The sequence below is a fragment of the Castor canadensis genome, chromosome 11 (genome assembly GCF_047511655.1).
Source record: "Castor canadensis chromosome 11, mCasCan1.hap1v2, whole genome shotgun sequence".
NCBI lineage: Eukaryota > Metazoa > Chordata > Mammalia > Rodentia > Castoridae > Castor > Castor canadensis.
This window is the reverse complement of record NC_133396.1, coordinates 82,582,914-82,603,637: the sequence shown is the minus strand read 5'-3', so window position 1 is coordinate 82,603,637 and position 20,724 is coordinate 82,582,914. Positions and strand designations below refer to the sequence as shown.

Below are 20,724 nucleotides of genomic sequence, written 5' to 3'. Positions count from 1 at the left end.
TGTGGTGAGGAACTAAGCACAAGTTAGTCTCAGTCTACTTTAGGTTCCGTCAAGGAGGTCAGCTTTAAGGGCCTTAACTTGTCCTACAAAGTGTGTGGCTCCCAATGCAGGGCAGGCAAGCTGCAACTGTCTCCTAACAAGAGGATGGCACGTATGTTCCTCTGAGCCTACCATCAAGATGACAACCAGAGACCTGCTCTTTTGGAGTTTCACCCTGCCCTGGGTCATCAAGTGCCAGGCTCAGTCATGAGACTCACAGCAGTGCTGTTCTGGTCACCAGGGTGGTTCTACTACACTCCCAGCTCACCTGCTTTTCTGGATTCAATACCAGAGCATTTCCCAGTAAACAAGTGACAGTGGCATCCACATTTACATACAACAGACCAATGTGGCCCTTGTAAAAATAAGACCATTTTGGGTGTCAGCATATTTTTTGAAGGATGGGAATTGAGTAAGGACAGCTGGATGTGTAAGAAAGACCACTTTCTCCTATCAGGCCAGCTAGGTTAACTAACCTTCCCCTACCTGAAGCAAAGGTCCTGGGAGTAAGTTGCTGGGTCTCCAGAGAGTTCTCTCTTCAGGAACTGATGGTATCAGGAAGGGTGCCTCATGACAAAGAGGATGATACATTTGGGAACCTTTTGGTTTCATCTTCTCTCCACTTTTTTTTTTTTTGTGGGGGGGATGGGAGTGTTGAACTCAGGGCTTCCCACTTGCCAAGCAGGTGCTCTATCACTTGAGCTACACCTCCGGCCCTTTGTGTTCTGATTACTTTGGAGATAGGATCTTGCTTTTTGCTCAGGCTGGCCTAGACAGTGATCTTCCTATTTTAGGTTTCCTGCTGTTGCTGGGATAACAGGCATGCACCATCATACTCAGGGTTTTTTTGTTTTGTTTTGTTTTGTTTTTTCTGAGATGGTATCTTGCAAATATTTTTGCCTGGGCTGGCATGGAATTGCAATCCTCCCAGTCTCAGCCTCTGGAGTAGGTTGGGATGACAGGTGTATACCACAATACCCAATTATAGGTTGAGATGGGGGTCTCGCAAACTATTTTCCTGGGCTGGCCTTGAACTCCAACCATTCTATCTCAGCCTCCAAGTTAGGTAGGATTAAAGATGTTAGCCACTGGTGCCTGCCTTTCTCTTCACTCTTCATGAGCAAATAACAGTCTTTTAAGAATTATTCTTAAAAACTTGAGAGGGAAGGATATGCCAGGGAGAGGAAGCCAAAGGGAAAATGAAGTTGTGCATTCCGTATTTTAGGACTTGCTTTCTAGATAGCCCATTTTTGTTTTGTTTACAAATTTACCTTGTAGTACAAGGTGAACCCAAGCAGTACTAAGTGACAGAGTTGAAATGCAACTCTTATTTATCATTCAGTTTTTTGTTCTTCAAATGCTATGAATTCTTTAAAAAGGCAATAGGGAATAGATGTCCCTCTGGTCTCACTTTATGGTCAGGGAAATTACCAAAGGAAAAATCTTGGCTCCCCCACCTTTACTTACAGAAGGTAAAACACTTAACAGAGACAGATTTCTGTTGGAGTTAGCTAGATTTCTTTTCACAGCCCTTAATCTCACGAGGTGAGAAGAAGCGGAAGTTGCCAAGTTGTTGGCTACCAGACCCATCAGTCTGTTTAACTCTGGCTAAAAGCAGAGAATAATGGGCAAGTTACCAAATTTCCTCCTTCAGCTCTGGCATGAATTCTGAAATTGTGGAAGATACTCATATAAAACACACACACACACACACACACACACACACACACACACACACACACACACACAGAGCAAATCCATTTGCCATGAAGTCCAGAGCATATACATTTTCAGGCCAAACAAAGACAAGACCAAAAATTAGGACTGAAAACCAAAGGTATTTTGGTTTTCCAGATGGATTCACTTTCTGGCAAACTCTCAATGGATCATTCCTCATCTCACCCTCAAATCAGTTAAAATGTTCAAGTAAACATAAATTGAGCTCTTTCTGTTATCCATCATATTCTGCCAGTTCTTTACAAATGCTGAATATGAAACTCTGTGCAGAAGGTGGCAGGAGAAAAACGCAGCTGCTACCTCCTTGTTGCCTCCTTTCTCTCACTATTCCAGGACATAGGATGAAGGAACCATTAAGTTTCCTGCATCACTGAGAAAGGAATATTTGTCCGTGAGAATAAATATGGGTCCCTGGAATGTTCTCTTTGGCTGTCACAGTTCTAAGTTTGAGTGGAGGGCCTTCGAATGGACCCTTGCTCTGTGGTGACACCCTGGCATGCATGAGAGGATGAGACCAGGACTAAGCCAGTCTGAAGCTGGAGTGGGAAGTCCCACAAGGAGAACACCTGCATTTGAAGCTAACTTTCTCTCTAAATAGTTCCCTGTTCAGCTTCGGTCAAGTCAGGTCTACAACAGCCACTGTTTAGCAATACTTTGAACCTGTGAGATCAACATGCCACTTCAAAACAGATCAGACAAAATTAAGTTGAGGGTCACAAAACCTGGTCCTTGAACTAATAGGAGTATCTTACTCCGTAATGACCAGGCATGTTCTAAATAGGCTAGACTGGCATACAATCTGATAACAGCAGAATAGCATGGCTTGTAAATAGGGTAATTTTAATTCTTTGAGATGCTGTTGCTTGTAATGTGGAGTATGGATTACAGTACTTAGACAAAGTCCGCATTTATTTTTAACAAAAGACTTCTATATTCTAACGTAAAACTAAGGACCATTTATGGTCTAAGCTTATAGAAAGAAGACTGTAACATGTAATGATAGAAGTCAAAAAGCTTTGTAAAACATAAATAACCTAGTACCCTACATTTGAAGCCCTTTGAAATAGTCACTTGTTTCTAATTTGAAAAGAAATAACTTATTTATATATCAAACATCAGAGTTGAATGTAAACATGGATGTCAACCACTCTTTCATTTTTACAAATTTGCTTTTAGCTTCTATCAACAGGCAGATTTCCTTACTATCATGATCCTAAACAAGATAAAATATCCTTCTTTTAAAAATTCTTACAAATATTTATTAAAAAGTGCAATTCAAAAGTTAGCTGGGCAAGCACATCATTGCAAATCACAAAAAAAAGGGGGATAACCCCCCCCAAAAAACCCCCAGGAAATACAAACAAAACAATGACAACAAAATTTAGCGTGCTGAGGAATACACAAAAAGGCAAGCAAAGGAGAAGTCAAAGCTCAAACTCTATCTAGATGTTGCTGCTCTTTCCAAGTGCAAAAGGCAACCATGAGGAGAGACAGGCAGTCTCCATTGCTGAGCTCTGGCTCTGGGTCCAACCATTACTTTTTCAGGGAAGTTATAAAAAATATCCTATATACATGTGCACATTTGAGGCATTTAAAAAGTCATCAGAAGTTTAAAGTTTAGTGTCTCAGCAGTTTCAGCTTACTTAAAACTCAATTAAAGCATCTATCATTAAATTTGGACTGGCTCAGTTATTTGAATGGACAATAATAAAGTCAAGTTGTCATCTTTGTAGAAAGCAAAAGAATCAAGTTCATTTACCTACCCATCCTTGCCATTACTCACAGGGAAAGAGAAGTCTGGTCCAGAACCAGCCTTTTTGTGCCATGACTATATCTTTGTAAATGTAAGAAAATGCCCTGACCATCCACCACCACCACTGCAGAATGCCACAGGAATTAAAGTGTCCAGGGGAGGATCACGTAACCCAGTCCACTTGATGTGCTGCAATGTTTCAGCAACACGAAGCCAGCAGGTCTGGCCTGACTCTGGCAACTTCACCAACCTTCCCTAAGCTGTGTCACTGCAGGTCCTACTGCTCTTCTCAACTGTCCCAGCTCATCAGAGCCACAGGCTGTTAGCACCCCAAGCCCCACAGTGGCACAGTATTTTCCATTAGTAATTCCTACCACCAAAAAAAAGCACCTGGCGAAGCAATTTAATCTCAGCTTTTATCCCTGAAAAACTGCATTTTCTGTCACAAACTGCTTCTGAGGCTTCTGTCCCCATCAATAACCAGCTCTCAGGGACTAAGAAATGCTACAGCAATGGGAAAAGAACATACCCAACAACCCACATTCTCAGCAGGTTTCTTTTGATGGGACAGCGGCCTGTCTGAGCAGGGGAAGGGGCTGAGTAGAAGAGCTGCCAGACATGATGGAATGAGCAACAGAACATTAGTGGGTCTTCTAATTCTTCTGTATGAGTTGAAAGCCTCCCTGAAGGAACGAAATCCAGTGAGGCAAAGCAGTGGCTAGCTGTCCTCAGAACAGGACAGGCGGCAGGCAGCTTCTGTTGACCAGCCAGAAGTGTAGACATCTCTCCTCTTGCCGCTAGTCCTTCCCGCACTGGGATGGAGGAGCTGCCTCACTGCAGAGTCACAAGAGGAAGGTCGGCGTGGAGGCACATTTCCAGGAAAGGAGTGTGAGTGACGGAGAGTGCTTCTGCTCCTTTCCCCTCAGCCCATGCAGAGGAGGAGCCCGTACTGCAAGCAGCATCACAGCACCAGGAAGAGGATCAGCACGACCAACAGGACTGCAAAGAGGACAGCTATGGCACACCACTGGCGACGATCTGGAAGGCAGGACATGAAGATTACCCTCTTGGGACTCTGCTCTTCCGGAGACACAAACACAGAATTTGACACAACACCTTTGAAACAGAAAGGGGACAGGTATGCCAATGACGGGCAGATCTTGAATCTGCCTAGGCGCCTGGTACTCTTTGCTGCTCTGACCCTGGCCTGCACTTCATGTGCATTCACAACTTTGCCAGCCTTGTGAAAATGTGCCTCAAGATAAGTACATGCTTTGAGTCCTAAGCCTTTAATTAAAATCTGTGGATCTCAGTTTTCTGTTGGTGGTTAGTGTATCCCTGAAAAAGGTGCTGGCATTGGAATTAAAGATTAAAGCCTGTCTGCTTTACTCTACCACCAAAGTCAAGTCATTTAACTCAACAAAGATCACGTTCTTTTCTCAATGAGCACTGCAACAAGGCAGAAAGGAGATGAAAGCCACTGCTGGTCAATTCAGGAAATAAGCAGCCAAAAAAGCAAGCTCCAGGGAGAAAGCATGATTAATTTCACATCACCCCTAGTCAAGTAAGAAGGAAGACGACTTGAGTGGCAACCATATTACAGTGATTTATACAATTCATCTGTAAATGAAAGCCAAAGTCTTTTCTGAAACCTGCCCTATCAACAATTTAGAACAGGCACAGGGACACAATGTGGTGAGTCCCTGTAAATAGCTGAGAGGAAGGAGCAGACAGGCCCCCAGGGAATGCAGAAACTCATCTCGTAATTCTCTGATTAGGACAAAGATCCTAAGACTTTCCACTCCTTTCCTGAAGTAGAGCTGAAAGGGCATGAAGAAGGAGAGGAGGCCTGTGACAGATAATACCTTCAACCTGCTTAACCATCATGTCCATGGGTCAAGAAAGCTTGTGCATCTAGTATTCTTTCATTTCTTTAAAGATGTTGGATTTCCAGTTTCCAGACTAGCACTTGTCCTAACAAATAAAAAGTTGAACAAACTGAAATCAACAACTCTTCTAAGATCCCTCAAAGAAATGAAGCCACAGGGTAGACTACCGGTCCTAACAAGGCAGGAAACTACAGGTGAACACTGAGAATCATAACTTAACAGTGGACCCCCACCTCATCCAGAAGCAGCCTCCACCAGAACCCATCCTTGGATACAGAAAACTAAACAGTAATTGATGAAATGCTGGAGGCTCAATGTGGACATGTCTAAGATATAAACACTCCACAGGGAATCAGTAAAAGGGAGACCTCCACAGTTTTGTGAGTTTTACCTCCAGAAGATCAAATCAGTGAATGTGGGAGAAAAATCCCCTCTAGCTTCTGAAGGTGGAGGGGTTAAAAAACAAAGAACATTTTGAAATAAACCATAGTATTTTGTTCTTAATAAGGCCAGCCCTCTGGGGAAGCTATTTTACCAGAGTCTAATGTACTGGGGTTTATCAGAGCCTAACTAACCTTGGAGGGGAGAAATAACCAACTCTAGCACGGTATAATCACCCTGCCCCACCTAGATGATCTTGGTCATCAGTGATGACTTTTAAGAACAACAAAGCCATTATCCATGAAAGAAATAATTGATATGTGGACATCATTAAAAGTAAAAACTTCTGCTGTCAAAGACACTGTCAAGAGAATAAATAAGCCACAGATTGGAATAAAATATTTTGTAAATGACACATGTAATAAAGGACTGACATATAAAATGTATAAACAATGTTTTAAAATTCAACAAGAAGAAAACACTCTGATTAAAAAATGGGCAAAAGACCTGAACAGACACCTCACCAAAAAAGAACAATGAACGGCAAGCAGGCAGGCATATGAAAAGATATTCAACATCTGATGTCTTTAGAAAACTACAAATTTAAACAACAAGAAACCACCCCTACTAGAATGGCCAAAACCAAAACACTGATAAGACACCAAATGCTGGTGAGGCTGTGCTGCAACAGAGCCCTTGGTGGAGATGAAAATTGACATAGCCACTTTTGAAGATAGTTTGGTGGTTACTTATGAAACTAAACATTCTGATCATAACCATCAAGCAGTCATGTTTCTTGTTATTTACTCAAACAAACTGCAAGCTTATGTCCATACAAAAATCTGCACATGGACATTTACAGAAGCTTTATTCACAACTGTCAAATACTAGGAAGTAACCAAGATTTCCTTCAATAGATGAATGGATAAATACAGTAGTCCTCCTGGCCCATGGTTTTGCTTTCCACAGTTTCAGTTAGCTGAAGTCAACTGTGGTCTGAAAATACTAAATGGGAAATTCCAGAAATAAATAATCCATAAGTTTTAAATTATGTACCATTCAGAGTACCATTCTGCTCCGTCCAGCCCAGGAGGTGAATCATTCCTCTGTCCAGCATATCTACCCTGTATATGCTACCTGCCCTTAGTCACTAAATAGCTGTTCTGGCCATCAGATCAACAGTATACAGTGCTTATTTATGTTCAAGTAACCCAATGCTACTACTTCACAATGCCTATCCTCCACCTTACGTCATTGTACTATGTAGGTACCGCATGATCTCACATCATCATAAGAAAAAGTGAAGGAGGGTGAATATAGTAGAAATTTTATGTACTCATATGTGAAAATGAGACCTGTTCAAACCACTCTAAGAAGAGGTAGGGAGGGGATAAAGGAGAATGATGGAGGGGTGAATCTAACTAGGATATACTGTAAGCACTTTTGTAAATGTCACAATGCACCCCCAGTACAATAATATACTAATAAAATTTAAATTAAAAAAAGAAAAAGTGCAAATACAGTATAGTAAGAAATTTTGAGAAAGAGACCACATTTACAGTATGTTTATTATAATATACAGCTGTAATTGCTCTACTTTATTAGTTATGGCTGCTAATCTTTTACTGTACCTTATAAATTAAACTTTATTGTAGTTGTATATGAATAGTAAAAACAGTGTATATATAGGGTTTGATACTATCCACTGGGGGTCTTGGAACCCACAGATAAGAGGAGATGAGTACAAATTGTGGCACATGAAAATAATGGAGTATTATTAAGTGCTAAAAGAGAAATGAGCTATCAAACCATGAAGAGGCATGAAGGAAGCTTACATGCATACTACTGAGTATCTTCTCTTACTGAGAGAAGCTGATCTGAAAAGGCTCCATACTGTATGATTCCAACTACATGCATGCTGGAAAGGCAAAACTTTGGAGATAGGAAAAGGATCAGTGGTTGCCAGGAGCTAGGAAGAAGGGAGGGATGAACAGGAATGCAAATCAAAATCACAATGAAAAAATAAAAACCACAAGAAGATGCTACCTCACCCTATTGGAGAATGGCTATTATCAAAAAATGAACAATAACGAATGCTATGAGGATAGCACCATGCAAAAACAGCATAGAAGTTCATCAAAAAACTAAAAATGGAGCTACCATACGACCCAGCAATCCTACCTCTGCATATATAACTAAAAGAAATGAAACCAACATGGTGTAAAGACACCGATACTCTCATGTGTATCATGGCACTGTTCACATTAGGATATGGAATCAACCTAAATGTCTATCAACAGATGAATTTAAAAAGTGGTACATATACACAATGGGTTTACTTATTCAGTTATAAAAAGCATGAAATCTTGTCATTTTCAACAATATGAATGAAGGAGGACATTTGTTAAGTAAGTCAGGCATAGAAAGATAAATACCACATAATCTTGTATGGAGAGTTCTAAAAAGTTGACCTCAGAAAGGTTGAGAGTAGAATAATGGCTACCAAATATTGGAGGGATGGGGTTGGCAAGGAGAGACAGATGGTTGGGAAAGGTGGATCAACAGGGACAATGTTATAGTTTGATAGGAGTTAAATTCTGCTATTCTAAGGCAGAGCAGGATGAATATAATTAACAATAATACATTACATAGCTCAAAACATTCTGGAGAGGATTTTGAATATACTCACCATGGAGAAATAATAAAACTTTAAGGTACACACTGGATAAGGTAATTACCCTGAGTTGATCACTACTCAATGTATGCATGAATCAAAACATCACTCTGACCCTCATGAATAAGTACAAATATTATGGTCAATTCAAAAAATTAAAAGAAAAGAAGAATTTTTAGGGCACTGAAACTATTCTCTTTGATGGAAGATGCAAGTCATATTTTTGTTAAAACCCACAGAATGAATGTCAAGAGTGAACCCTAATGTAAAGTAACTTTTAAGGGTGATAATGTGCCCATGTAGGTTCATGGATTGTAACAAATGTACTACCGTGGTGTCAGATGCCAACAGGGAGCAGGCTGAAGGGGGATTTATGGAACTCTCTATATTTTTCCCCCTCAATTTTGTCGTGAATCTAAAACTGCTCTAAAATAAAGTGTATTAATTTAAAAATATCTCGATAATTTAAAAACCACTCTCATTAAAAGTTTGTATTCTTCTAGTGTAAAAACAGAGAAGGTAATTGCTTCCCACCTCCACCCCCCGCCCCCCGACTTCACACATTCTTCCTATGTCCCATCTCGAATCTCGCTTTTTCAGTGCCAGATTTCCAACACTGACTCAGATTTCCACCTTTTGGCTCTTCATCACCCTCTACCCACATATCCTACTACCCCCAGTCGCTTTCTCTTCTTCAATTGTATTAAAAAGGGATTCTCATCAAGTGGAAACACGTATCACACAAATGAGCACAGTGCAGGCATGCTCTTTTACAGCCATTTTCTTTTGAAGTGGTCAGCTGCTTCTATGAGGCATGAACCAGGCAATCTCAGGGAGCTGCTACTCCAGCAGGCTTCTCTCAAGCACTTCCTATAAAGCTTCAAGCACAGAAGAAATGGGTACTAACCACAACGGCTTTTGTGACCTTGGGTGAAAAGTTTTAACCAGGATCTTCTTTTCTGCCTTTTTTTTTTTTTGGATGGGGGGGGTTGTTTTTGGTGCTGGGAATGGAACCCCATGCAGGCTAAGCACATGCTCTACCACTGAGCTACATCCCCAGCCCTGAGCCAGCTTTGCAAACTCAGGACCTGCCTCAAAAAGTCAGAGGGAAACAAAAGGAACTTCAATGGTAGTTTTTCTTCCTTTCTCAAATATTTTCCTTCCCTAAAAAGAAAAAATGAACCACAGAATGTTGGAAAATGAGATGGGGGAAAATCTCAGCATCACTCAGAAACAGAATATAGCTCTGGGTAGGCAAATGGTAAAAGTGATGTCCCTTGGGTCATTCACAGAAGTAAGCTCTCATGAGGATGAGGAACAGGGGACCTACCTAGCAAGCTGAGACCCCGAGTTCAAGCCCTAGTACCATGAAAAAGGAAAAAGATTTCAGCGGAGGCAAGGGGAGATAAGAAGAGGGATTCTGCCTCTCAAGAGTTAAGGAAATGTGTTCATTTCTTCTTAATCAAACTCTGGTGTGTTTTCAGACTTCCTTATGCACAGGTTTGATAACAAAGCAGTGAATTGAACCAAAAGTTAGGGAAGAGAACAGATATAACTGCAAATTGCCTGGTTAAAAAATTGAAGCAGACACCACCAACAGGAGACCAGTAAGCAGTATTTCTTTTGGTAGCAAGCAAAGATTAAAATGAAAACATAGGGAAACTGTCAAAATGAAGGGCCTCTCAGGCTAACTGCTGTTTCCTGGCTTTTTCTCGTATAAATATAACCAAAGGTCTTACTTTGCTTTACAAATTTTTCTTTTGGGAGAAAGTAGAATAAAGCATAAGTAAGCCTTAGTGCTACTTGTATACATGGAGACACTTTTCCCAGTGCAAGTACTTTCTTAAATTATTCATACCCAGAATGCTGGGAAACAAAGACACAGTGCATCTTTGTTCATTTGCTCTTCCCCAACAGAACTTGTGCTGAAGTAGCTACTTGACTTCACTGAGAGGCCTGGTGTTTAAACCAGTTATATAAATAATACTTCAGTAAAGTATTTCTTTTAAAGCATGGGGGTTAGGGGGAAGGTGGAAGAGTAGAGAACCTAGGGAACAGAAAGAAGACTTTGCAAACCTTTCAGTAAGCACATGAAAAATGAGCTAAGCTGGTGCCTACCTCCCAATTCTCAGTTTCAGGCAAGGAAGTGCCCACTAGAAACATAAAGACATTTGTCCCTGGAGAGAAAGGAACTAAGTCTAGATAAGAGCCTCCCTTGGTTTTGGATGTGCTAGGTCCTTTGCCCTTTAAGGCCATCTGATGCCTTACAATATTTCTTTTAAAAATGCTGATATACTGTTAAACACTTTTATATTATTATTTCATTTAATGCTCATAAGGTGGGAAATAACTTTTTTTTTTTTTTGCAGTGCTTGGAACAGAATCCAAGGCCTTGCCCCTGCTAAGTGCTCTACCATGGAGTTATATTTCCAGCCCTTAAGCTATTTTTATAGGTAAGAAGTTGAGCCCCACAGAACTGTTAGGACTTGGCTAGGAATGAAACTGCTTAAGAACAAACATACATATGTATTTGAAGCTTGCATGTCTCATGCACCTGACAGTAGGAAATCAACAAGAAGGAGGGGTCGAGAAATAGGGACCTTCCAATGGGTTCTATGGTCCAAGAACACTCAAATTACTTCAAGGAGTATCTCAGTCTCTCCTTTCACTAAGCCACCCTCACAGATAAAGAAGAGATACTGGATTTTATTTAAAATCTATTCTTTCCCGTATAATAGGGGAGGTAGTCAGTTAGTGTGTTATAATAAAAAAATGTAGAGTCATTAGAATACATCTTCCCACATATTACTAATCTGAAAACTGTTACTTCTTTATCTTCATCATGGTACAAATTTGCTAGGACATATCAACTGTAGATTTAAATATAACAATTTAAATTATATCTATAGGCCATCTTATTCTTACATAGTAGGTGTTTTTCTATCAATGAAAGAAAAACAGTTCAGGAGAAACAGCAACTGTTTTTTTTCATTTTAGGTGGGACTGAGGTTTGAACTTAGGGCTTCAAGCTTGCAGAGCAGGCATGACACTGCTTGAGTCACACCTTCAGTCCATTTTGCTCTGGTTATCCTGGAGATGGGGTCTTGTGAACTAGTTGTCTGGGCTGGCCTCAAACCTGAATCCTACCCATCTCAGCCTCCCAGGTAGCTAGGATTGCAGCCATGAGCCACTGGCTCCTAGCTTGCAATTGGCTTTTTAATCTGCTTTAAACAGGCTATTTTGGCAAGAAAATAGAAAAAAAAGAAAAAAGAAAAAAAAAGGGATTCTGTAATTGCAAAGAAAGATGCACCACTGGGAGAAAAATCACCAAATACCGTGCAGGGGGAGCTCAAGGTCCATTTCCCAAGCCAGGGTTGCAAGCAGAAGCTATACACTAGTCTTTCATTCCCTGACCCTAAAGCAGCCCAAACAAATGTGCCTCCATCCAGCAAGAGGTCTGCATGGGCATACCTGTGAGGAAATCCCAGAGTTCCACAATTAAGTGCAAATTCTCAAGAGATAAACACACATACCACTGGTCATATGAGACACTTTTGCAAGTTTCTTCATCACATTGTCCAGCCGAGACTGCGTGCTCTCCAACTCATGAGAGAAATCATCCAGCATGCTAGAAAAAGCAGTCAGAGAAGGTAAGTGGTAAGCAGCACCCCGGCAATGATCTGGAGTGGGATTCAATCAGGATCCATTTAACAAACATAAAAGAGCAACAGTGGAACTCAGGACTCCAATCTATTACCCCAAATCCTCGGGTGAAAATATGTTTTGGATTGTGGAATTCTGGAGATTTTTTTAATAGTTAACCATCCCAGCAGAGCCTGGGCAGTCCTATAATCAAACACATTTACATCTCGGCAGGAAAACCTGTGAGGAATCATAGTTCTAGTCAGTTCAGGTGGTTTTTCTGTAACATATGCTTGCTGCAAAAACAAAAACAAAAAGCTCTTAGGTTTGTAGAGCTTTCTAGATTTCAGAATTGTAGCTGTGGCAGCATGGCCTTGACTATACTACACCACCAACTCAAGTGACAGTGCAATGAGTAGAAAGACAGCCCTGTGAAGTCAGACAGCCAGGCTCTGCCACCTGCTACCTTACCTACAATTCTTTGGGACTTTTTAGTCCAACTCCCTTTACAGGGTGCTTGTGAAAACCAGGTAATATACAAAAATACTTTGTGTCAATGTGAATCAAGGAATGTACTTTAACAGATATATTCTTCTTTAGAGCACTCTGTGCTTGATCCTGAGTCAAAAGGGTTCTGAACTAATATCCCTGATGTGTGTGTGTGCACCTCCTTATCTCCTCACAGAAGAGCAGTGTTTCCTCGAGGAGAACCTCTGAGCTCAGCTTAGGAAGCTTCTGTTATTTGCTGTCCAATGTGCAGCTGGGAAAGAAAATGCCAAACTACTGTATTCTTAGGGCAGTAGTGCTTATTTCATAAATTACTATACATTCCAAAGTTTTCCACTTTTGACTAGTGCATGATTATTTTGAAGTTATAACTAACATGCCAGTTAATACTGGGATCTTACTATAAAAGCCTTATTGACTGGCAGTGTCACTGGCAGCTAGAAACTACTGGTCTTGGTATGTGCCCACAAAGGACACATGATAGCCCTGCAGGATTTGGGGCCACCAACTCTTCATTAAGTCAACTATTAAATAAACTCCACACTGACAACTAGACAGATAAGTCTTTGTTCCTTATCTGAGATTTCAAATTAAAACATTTTTAGCTCATCTTAGATCCTGTCAGCATTTTGGCCATGCAGCTGGCAGGCTTATCCAGGCAGGCCAAATACTGCAAACAAGAACTACCTTTGTGTGCTGGTACGGCTTTGCTTACTGAAGACAAAACAGGCACGTCACTCAACCTTCAGCCAAGTACACCCACTAACCAAGTTCTCAGGCCTGTTCTAACTCAATACTGCCCAACTGAAAGACAAAGCTAGTCACATAGGCCACTTCACAATTTCTAGCAGCCACATTAAAAGAGTGAAAATGAATTTCAATAATCCATTTTGTTTAGTTTAATATACCCAAAGTATTATCCTAACATGTAATACAGAAATTATTAATAAGCTATTTTGCCCTTTTTTCACTTCAAAGTCCAGTGTGCATTTTACTCTTGAGCACATCTTTGGTCAGACTGGCCACATTCCACTTGCTCAACAAATGCATGTGGCTAGTGGCTATACTACTGGACAGGTCTAAGCCTAAGACCCATTTTTTTTTTCTTTTCCTTTTTATTTTTACCAGAGTTATATACACACCTAGCTTAAAGAGACAAACTAGTCCTACAAGGCTTTTTTTTTTTTTTTTAATGAAAAAAACAGTTGCTTTACGTTCCTTAGAGCAATTGTTCCCATCTTGTCACAATCTTCCTTGGGTACTTTCTTCATTTTTGGAAGCAACATGCATGTACCTTAGGACCCTCACTTTTGTCTTTAGACTTCACCGACTGATGCAGTGCTAATCAATGAGGATTTAGTTTTCTTTGCATCTGAGTCCCACCTCTGTATCCTTCCCACTTCTCTAATATAGATGTGTCATAGTTTCATTAGATCAATATTAAGCATTTACATGAAGACCATTAAAAAAGTGCTATCCACAGATGAGGGAGCTTTGTGGTGTGAAACACACTGCCTTCCTGGCTGTCTCCACTTCTGGTGGAGGAGTCAGCTTTCTCTGGCCTGAACCAATCAGCTACCTGCTTTCTATAGCTGTTGTTTCTTATTCTGTGTTTTATGTCCCCATAGGTTTTAGGCCTTTAAAACAAAAATTCCTTTGCTCTTATTCCAGTGAGGTTTTGGAAGAATGGAGATAAGGGGTGGATTCAATTCATCATCTTTTTACTAGAAATCTTTCAGGCTGCCTCATCAACACAGTAACTCAAGCCATTAGTCCCTAACCATTTCAACATGGAATTTTAGGGTCAAAACTAACTTTACATAGACAATCTATATAATTACATTGTCAATCTAGACACACTAAGCATGTGTGTCTAGATTCCTGTTATTTCAGCTTCTTAGCTGGTCTCTGCTGGGTTCCACTCTGGTACGCCATCTAAAATCAGTCAGTTTGGCCTTTGCAACACCTGATTATGTTATCACTAGTAACACCACCTTCCCTGGCCTACTGCAATACTTAGAAGGAAAAGCCCTGCCTCCTTGCCATGCTGAAAGGCCTTTTCCACTCTGTTCTTTGCCTCTCTAGATGGGTTTCTACCCCCATTCCCAATTCCCATAGTAGAGATACTAAAAACCTACCTGTTATGTGCACTTTTGCATCTCTACACCTTCACATGTATTCTTTCTCTCTTGACCCACATCCCATCTCAATCTTCTTAAACAACACTGACTCTCACTCACTTGTCTATCTTCTACACATCCTGCAGGTTTCAGTTAAATTCCATTTCTCAGGGAACCCAGGCTAAGCTAAGTCAGGATTCTCCAGGCAGCAGCACTGGCCCTATCACAGTGATATCAGCTTTGCCACTTCAATGTCATCATGTAACCACTGGCTTCATTTACATAATGTCTGTTCTACCCAGTAAGTGGCAAACTCTCTGAATGGCAGAGACAGTGTCTATTCTGTTCACTTCTATATCCCCAGGACCACCCATAGGGCCTGGTGTAGAATAGGTGCTCAGTAAGAATTTACAATGAATGACTACTTAACAATGAATGTGAGGCTGGGATAGAAGAGTTTCTGAAATATCATCGTGGACTGTCTTACTATTTTTTTCCAGAAAAAAAAATTGTAAAAGTGACACTGTGCGGCAGCATTTAAGAATGTTATTTTTGCTACAATACTTTAGAGTATATAAGAGATTATTTTTAAAGAAAAACAAATTTTAAAGTTATGTTTTCCTGGTTTGTTTTGAGAGGGAAGTTTTTGTCAATTGGAGTTAAATTTCTAAGTTTTTTCAAAAAGTTGTAATTCAAGATGAAAACAAAATTCTATTCAATGTAGCAGGAGTCATGGGATGATATGGCGAAGGCAGCTCTAGTATCACATTCACTGGTCTCCCTTCATACCTGTCCATCTTCTTCAGACCAAAAATCTCCACAGGATATAGCCCTATGTTTTGCATTCACATTCTGAACTATGTTTCAAGTATCTGCTCAGAGAAATTTTTATCTGTTCCTAGGAGAAGTTAAAAAATAGCAATAAGTTAGCCTAAACCTCTTTGGGAGGGCAGTCTGTACAACAGAATAAAATGGCTTTGCATTTTACTGTGGAACACCAGGCCTTCTAGGGCTTGTGGATGGCTCCCCCTCAGTTTCACTGCACACAGAGGGGTGTCTCTATACTTACACTGCCTGTTCCTCTAGCTCTCCTCCAATGCGCTGGGACATGTTCTTCAGCACCCCAATGCTGCCAGAGACCAGCTCCAACTGCTCATCCTGCTGTTCCACGATCAACTGGTGCCAGAGAAACGGAAATAAGCAATTAAAATCTATCTTACCTGGTCCCAAGCCCAGCACTCTAGCAGCTGCTAGTTTCTTTGCCAGCTTGGGACAATTCACATTCAGAAGCAAAGCCCAGAAATCAAAGGACCAGACCGTCGCCTCTGAGAACACGCTGCTCAAAAGGCTGGATTGTCAAGCTACTGATACCTCCTGCTGATCCAACTTGTGAACAGTCAGCGGGGCTTGAAGCCACCAAGAGAGATTTACTCTGGTTGGCTGAGGTCCAATGAGGGAACAGACAATGGACGAAAGCACACATGCAGATGATCACTGAGTCATGGGGATGTTTGGAAGCTCACTGCCAAGGTCAAGGTCTCAGTCCACAACACACTGCCACAGCTGAAATGCAAGCCTGACAAATCTCTGGATGAGGGAAAACTATGTACACAGAGTCTTTTCCTTCTTCCTCAAGGACAATCTAGAAGAGGCCCTGTGGTAATAAGTCACCTCAAGGACAACTACTGAAAAGTAGGTATTTTTAATTGTGTTGCATCTCCCTTTCTATAAAAAATTTTGCTTGGTTAACAGCAATTTGATCAAACAACTGGTTAGGCAGGCATGTTAATGGAACTAGAACAAAATAGTACATAACCTATACATATATATAAAACACAATATTTAAGAACCAATAGTTTCAATGAGCAGCTGATCCTCAAATCCTCAGATACATCATTACTTTTCCTTTATTAACACAGCTACACATTAAAAGCTACAACACATACATAATCAACTTCACTTTCCTTCTATCCCTCAACCTCCATCAGTGCAATCACTTTTCTGTGTGATGGAGCAAACTAATAATTTTCAATGAAAAAAACCAATCTTTTCTGAAAGTGTCGTTATGAAAAAATGAACAAAAACCTGAGAATACAAATAAAAGGCTGGGGAAGAGGTACTGTTTTCTTTTTAAAAATCCTTGGCCTTGTCTATCAGTTTTGATGTCTGCTTTGCTTTTTCTGAGACCTAATCAAGTGTGGTTCTTTTGAACATTGTGATCTGAAGGTTTTAAAGCTTTTTACATATGCAATCATTATACATTTGACATTGTCAACTATATGACAAGCTCTGGCCCAACCTGCTTGTCATTAAGCAACAAACTCTGTGGCTGGTAGAGAAATGAGGGCAGGGACCCCACTCATCCTGGGCCATCTGTTTTTGGGGTACCTGTTGCTGTGCCTGCTGCTCCTCAATGAAATGGGAATTGGCTAACTGCAGCTCCCGATCGAGGCGCCGGTACTGATCTGTTGTTCCAGTGTTCCAGTTCTGGCTGCCGCTGTCTCCCAGCAGTGCCTGTGTGAGCAGGGACAACCAGAGCCAGGAGAAATGAATGGATGTTATCTCTGAACAAGTGCTATGTCAGGGTGATACAGAGTTGTAACATGGGCCAGTCTTTTATGTAACAGTATATGTTAGTGCCTATGTGGTACAATTTAAGTAATGCTAGGAAAGGCCCTCTAGATCTTCAAGCCCTCTCAATGGGCCTAACAAATGGCTTTGTCCCCTTAAAGTGCAGTGTCTATATTAAATCAACAGTCACTGATAAGAATTTAAAATTACTTGGTTCTTAAAACAGCTCTTCCTAGGAAGTTCTTCCCTTGGAAGTTCACGAGGGACCCATAGAGTCTAATCAAACTGGTCCCACACATCTGGAGTTTATAATTGAAGGATGACCTAGGGAAGTTTTAAGGTTCTGGGAGAAGAGGTGTCCTCCAGAATAACAAGAAGTTAAGTGATAGTCCCTCACACATGAGAGGCACAGAACCATCCATGTCTGTTAAATTTAACTCCTGAAACTGAAAGCTATAAGCTTCCCAGAGGATAACTGAGTGCTGCTTCCTCAGGCAGGTATGACCACAAGGAGGCACCTGACCTGACACAACCTGGGCACATGGTGGCCCTGATGTCAGAGTTCTCCATGAGGACTCCCAGAGGCCAGGGTTGTGGTCCCCAAGCACAAATTCAAGGAGAAATGGCTAGGTTTGAGACTGTCTTCTTTGTATAGGAAGCCAGACTGGAACATGAGCACTCAGTGTTGACAGTTGGTTTGGAGCAGGTTCCCATTTTTGGTTTTTTTGGGCAGTATTGACGTTTGAACTCAGGGCCTCATGCTTGCTAGGCAGGTGTTCTACCACTTGAGCAACTTCACCAACACTGTTTTGTGAACAGTTTTTCGAGATAGGGTCTTTTGAACTATATGCCTGGCCTGGCTTTGAACCACAATCCTCCTGATCTCTGCCTCCTGAGTAGCTAGAATTACAGGTGTGAGCCACTGGCACAGTTTCCACCTTTCTGACTGGCCAAATCCTTGCTCATGGCACCCCTGAACGAAGACCCAGAAGATACTTGTACCCAAGACTCCTAAGACTCCTTTTCCTTGTACAGTTACCAAAAACTCTACAGGATAGAGTTTTGTATGTGCTGGGACTTGAGCTCAGGGCCTCAAGCTTACCTAAAAGGTACTCTTACCACTTGAACCATACCCCAAGCCCTTTTCTGCTTTAGTTATTTTTTGGATCAGGTCTGTTGTTTTTTGCCTGGGGATGGCCTCAGATCAAGATTCTCCAACCTATGACTCCAACATAACTGAGACCACAGGCATGTATCACCATGCTCAGTTTATTTCTTGAGATGGGTCTTGTTAAGTTTTGACAGTGCTGGTCTTGAACTGTTATCCCTCCAATCTTCACCTCCCTCACAGCTAGGATTATAGCTGTGAGCCACCATGCCTGGCCCCAGGCATTTTTAAAAATCTCTAGCACATTTGAAAGTCTGATCAACTACTTGATCTCTGTCTGAAAACCCCTCCAACAAGCACTTCACGCCTCCTCCTCAACACTGACAAGACTTTCAGAGGTGAGTCCCATTTAATGGCTAGACTTCAAAGGCCAGGAGTGGGAGGCTCAGGATGCAGAGCACCAAGTTCTGAGGCAGTTATTAGAACTCCCAAGACACTCATTTCCCAGACTCTTCTACTTTTGTTGTTTGTTTGTGGTACTGGGTTAAACCCAGAGGTTTGTGCTTGCTACCACTTGAGCCCTGCCCGCAGCCCTTTTTGCTTTAGTTGTTTTTAGGATAGCTCTTATGCTCAGGCTGGCCAGGACTGCCTGAAATAGTATTTATGCTTCTCATGTAGCTGGAATGACAGGAATGCACCACATCTAGATTTTATTGGTTGAGATGGGGACTCACTAACTACCTGGGTTGTTCTCGAACTTCAATCCTCCCAATCTCAATCTTGCAAGTAGTTAGGATCACAGGTGTGAGCCAATGCACCTAGCTCAGAAGCAATTGTTTTGGAGCTCTGAGGGTCTCAAGAGTATCAGTCCAGTCAAAAGGCTGGATGGGTCTGTATCTGGCATAAAGCAGACCCAGGCCTTTTGTGGGTGGCTATGCCAAGATTTAAAGATCATTCTGATTCATATTCTAAGGACCTCCATGGAGCTCAGTAGAACCTAGGGACAATTTCTTTAGGGTCAGAAAGGAGTAGCGCTTACATCATTAGGCCTCTGACAAATAACTGGGGCTTCTTTAGGGCCTGTGTGCTTCTATATCATGTACAGGGTCTACACTGTTGTGGGATATACATTATGCTTTTAAGAGTCACACAGATTTGACAGAAGTAGCTTAGAGTTCATCTGAAGATGCAGAGGACTCCTAGTGCTGGAATACTGAAGGGGGCGGGGGGGGGGGGGGTGGAATGCCTGAGGGGGTGGTCAGAGACGCAGCAAGCAGCACAGCACAGTACCTAGCACTAAGGCTGACTCTGCTACTTGAGGATTTGTTTAGAGAACCGTGGCCCTACTACTCCTTGAAAATTTGAGGCTCTGTGACATTCACTTATGTCCTAAAACAAGATTCTAAGCCATACTTGGAAAGGCAATGCGTAAATACTCATTTTCCTTATATTGCCTCAATTATGCTATCTAAAGAATAAGACATACACATTAAGAGTAACAAGGGAGAACTGGAGGAGTGGTTCAAGTGGTAGAGTACCTGCCTAGCAAATGTGAGGCTCTGAAGTTCAAGCCTCAGTACTGCCTCCCTCCTCAAAAAAAAAAAAGAGTAACAAGAAATGGGTGTTTCTCACCTTGCTGCCACAACTGCTTCAGGTATTGTCACTTGACTTCCTATATGCTCAAGTGCAAACAAGGGAACTCTAAAACTAGCCAGGTATGGCCACTCATTAGCTTCTTTCAAGAGTTAGAGCTAGATGGAATGAGATAGCTAACGGTTTTTCCTATCAGTACTGTTCAAAAACAGCAAGAGAGACAGATAAGAACAAAAAAAACAAGCAAGCAAACAAAAGACTTGAAAAGTGGAAATGCAGGGGAAAAAAAAAAACAAAAGGAAAAGCAAGTTAGGTGGTATTTGTGGAATGCACTCCTTCTCCAAGCTGTTGTAATACTTGTTTTCAAAATTAAGTGGCTCAACAAACACCCACAGGTATAGAAAGTAAGGATGCATATTAGGAACTACTGACTCCTCTTTAGTAAAAACAGCGAGAGATTTCTCAAGCTAAGTGGCTACTAAATGGACTATTGGTACCTTTCTGGAATCTGAATAGAATGAGGTTAAAATAAGTCATTTAAAGCAAATAGTAGGCAGGGTGTGGTGACACACACCTGTAATCCCAGTACTTAGGAGGCTGAGGCAAGACGATCTGAAGTTCAGGCCAGCCTAGGCTACATAGTGAGAATCTCTCAAAAAACAGAACTAAATCTAAGTCAAATCTGAATTGAAATTCAAGTTTAAGTTCTA

General features: G+C 41.3%; 2 protein-coding genes across 2 annotated transcripts in view; one reads left to right on the top strand and one right to left on the bottom strand.

The window, feature by feature from the left end:
- The window catches only part of Kiaa1614 (KIAA1614 ortholog), a 53,488-nt gene extending 42,560 nt beyond the window's left edge, over positions 1 to 10,928 (top strand). Inside the window, exon 10 of the mRNA XM_074047309.1 lies at positions 10,843 to 10,928. Within this exon, the coding sequence (XP_073903410.1) occupies positions 10,843 to 10,913 (71 nt within the window). The 3' untranslated portion in view covers positions 10,914 to 10,928. The remainder of the gene's footprint in view (positions 1 to 10,842) is intronic.
- Stx6 (syntaxin 6) overlaps positions 608 to 20,724 on the bottom strand; it is a 52,939-nt gene continuing 32,822 nt past the window's right edge. Inside the window, exons 5-8 of the mRNA XM_074047311.1 lie at positions 17,131 to 17,256; positions 15,812 to 15,918; positions 12,007 to 12,101; positions 608 to 4,567 (exon numbers count right to left, since the gene is read on the bottom strand). Coding sequence (XP_073903412.1) covers positions 4,491 to 4,567; positions 12,007 to 12,101; positions 15,812 to 15,918; positions 17,131 to 17,256 — 405 coding nt within the window. The 3' untranslated portion in view covers positions 608 to 4,490. The remainder of the gene's footprint in view (positions 4,568 to 12,006; positions 12,102 to 15,811; positions 15,919 to 17,130; positions 17,257 to 20,724) is intronic.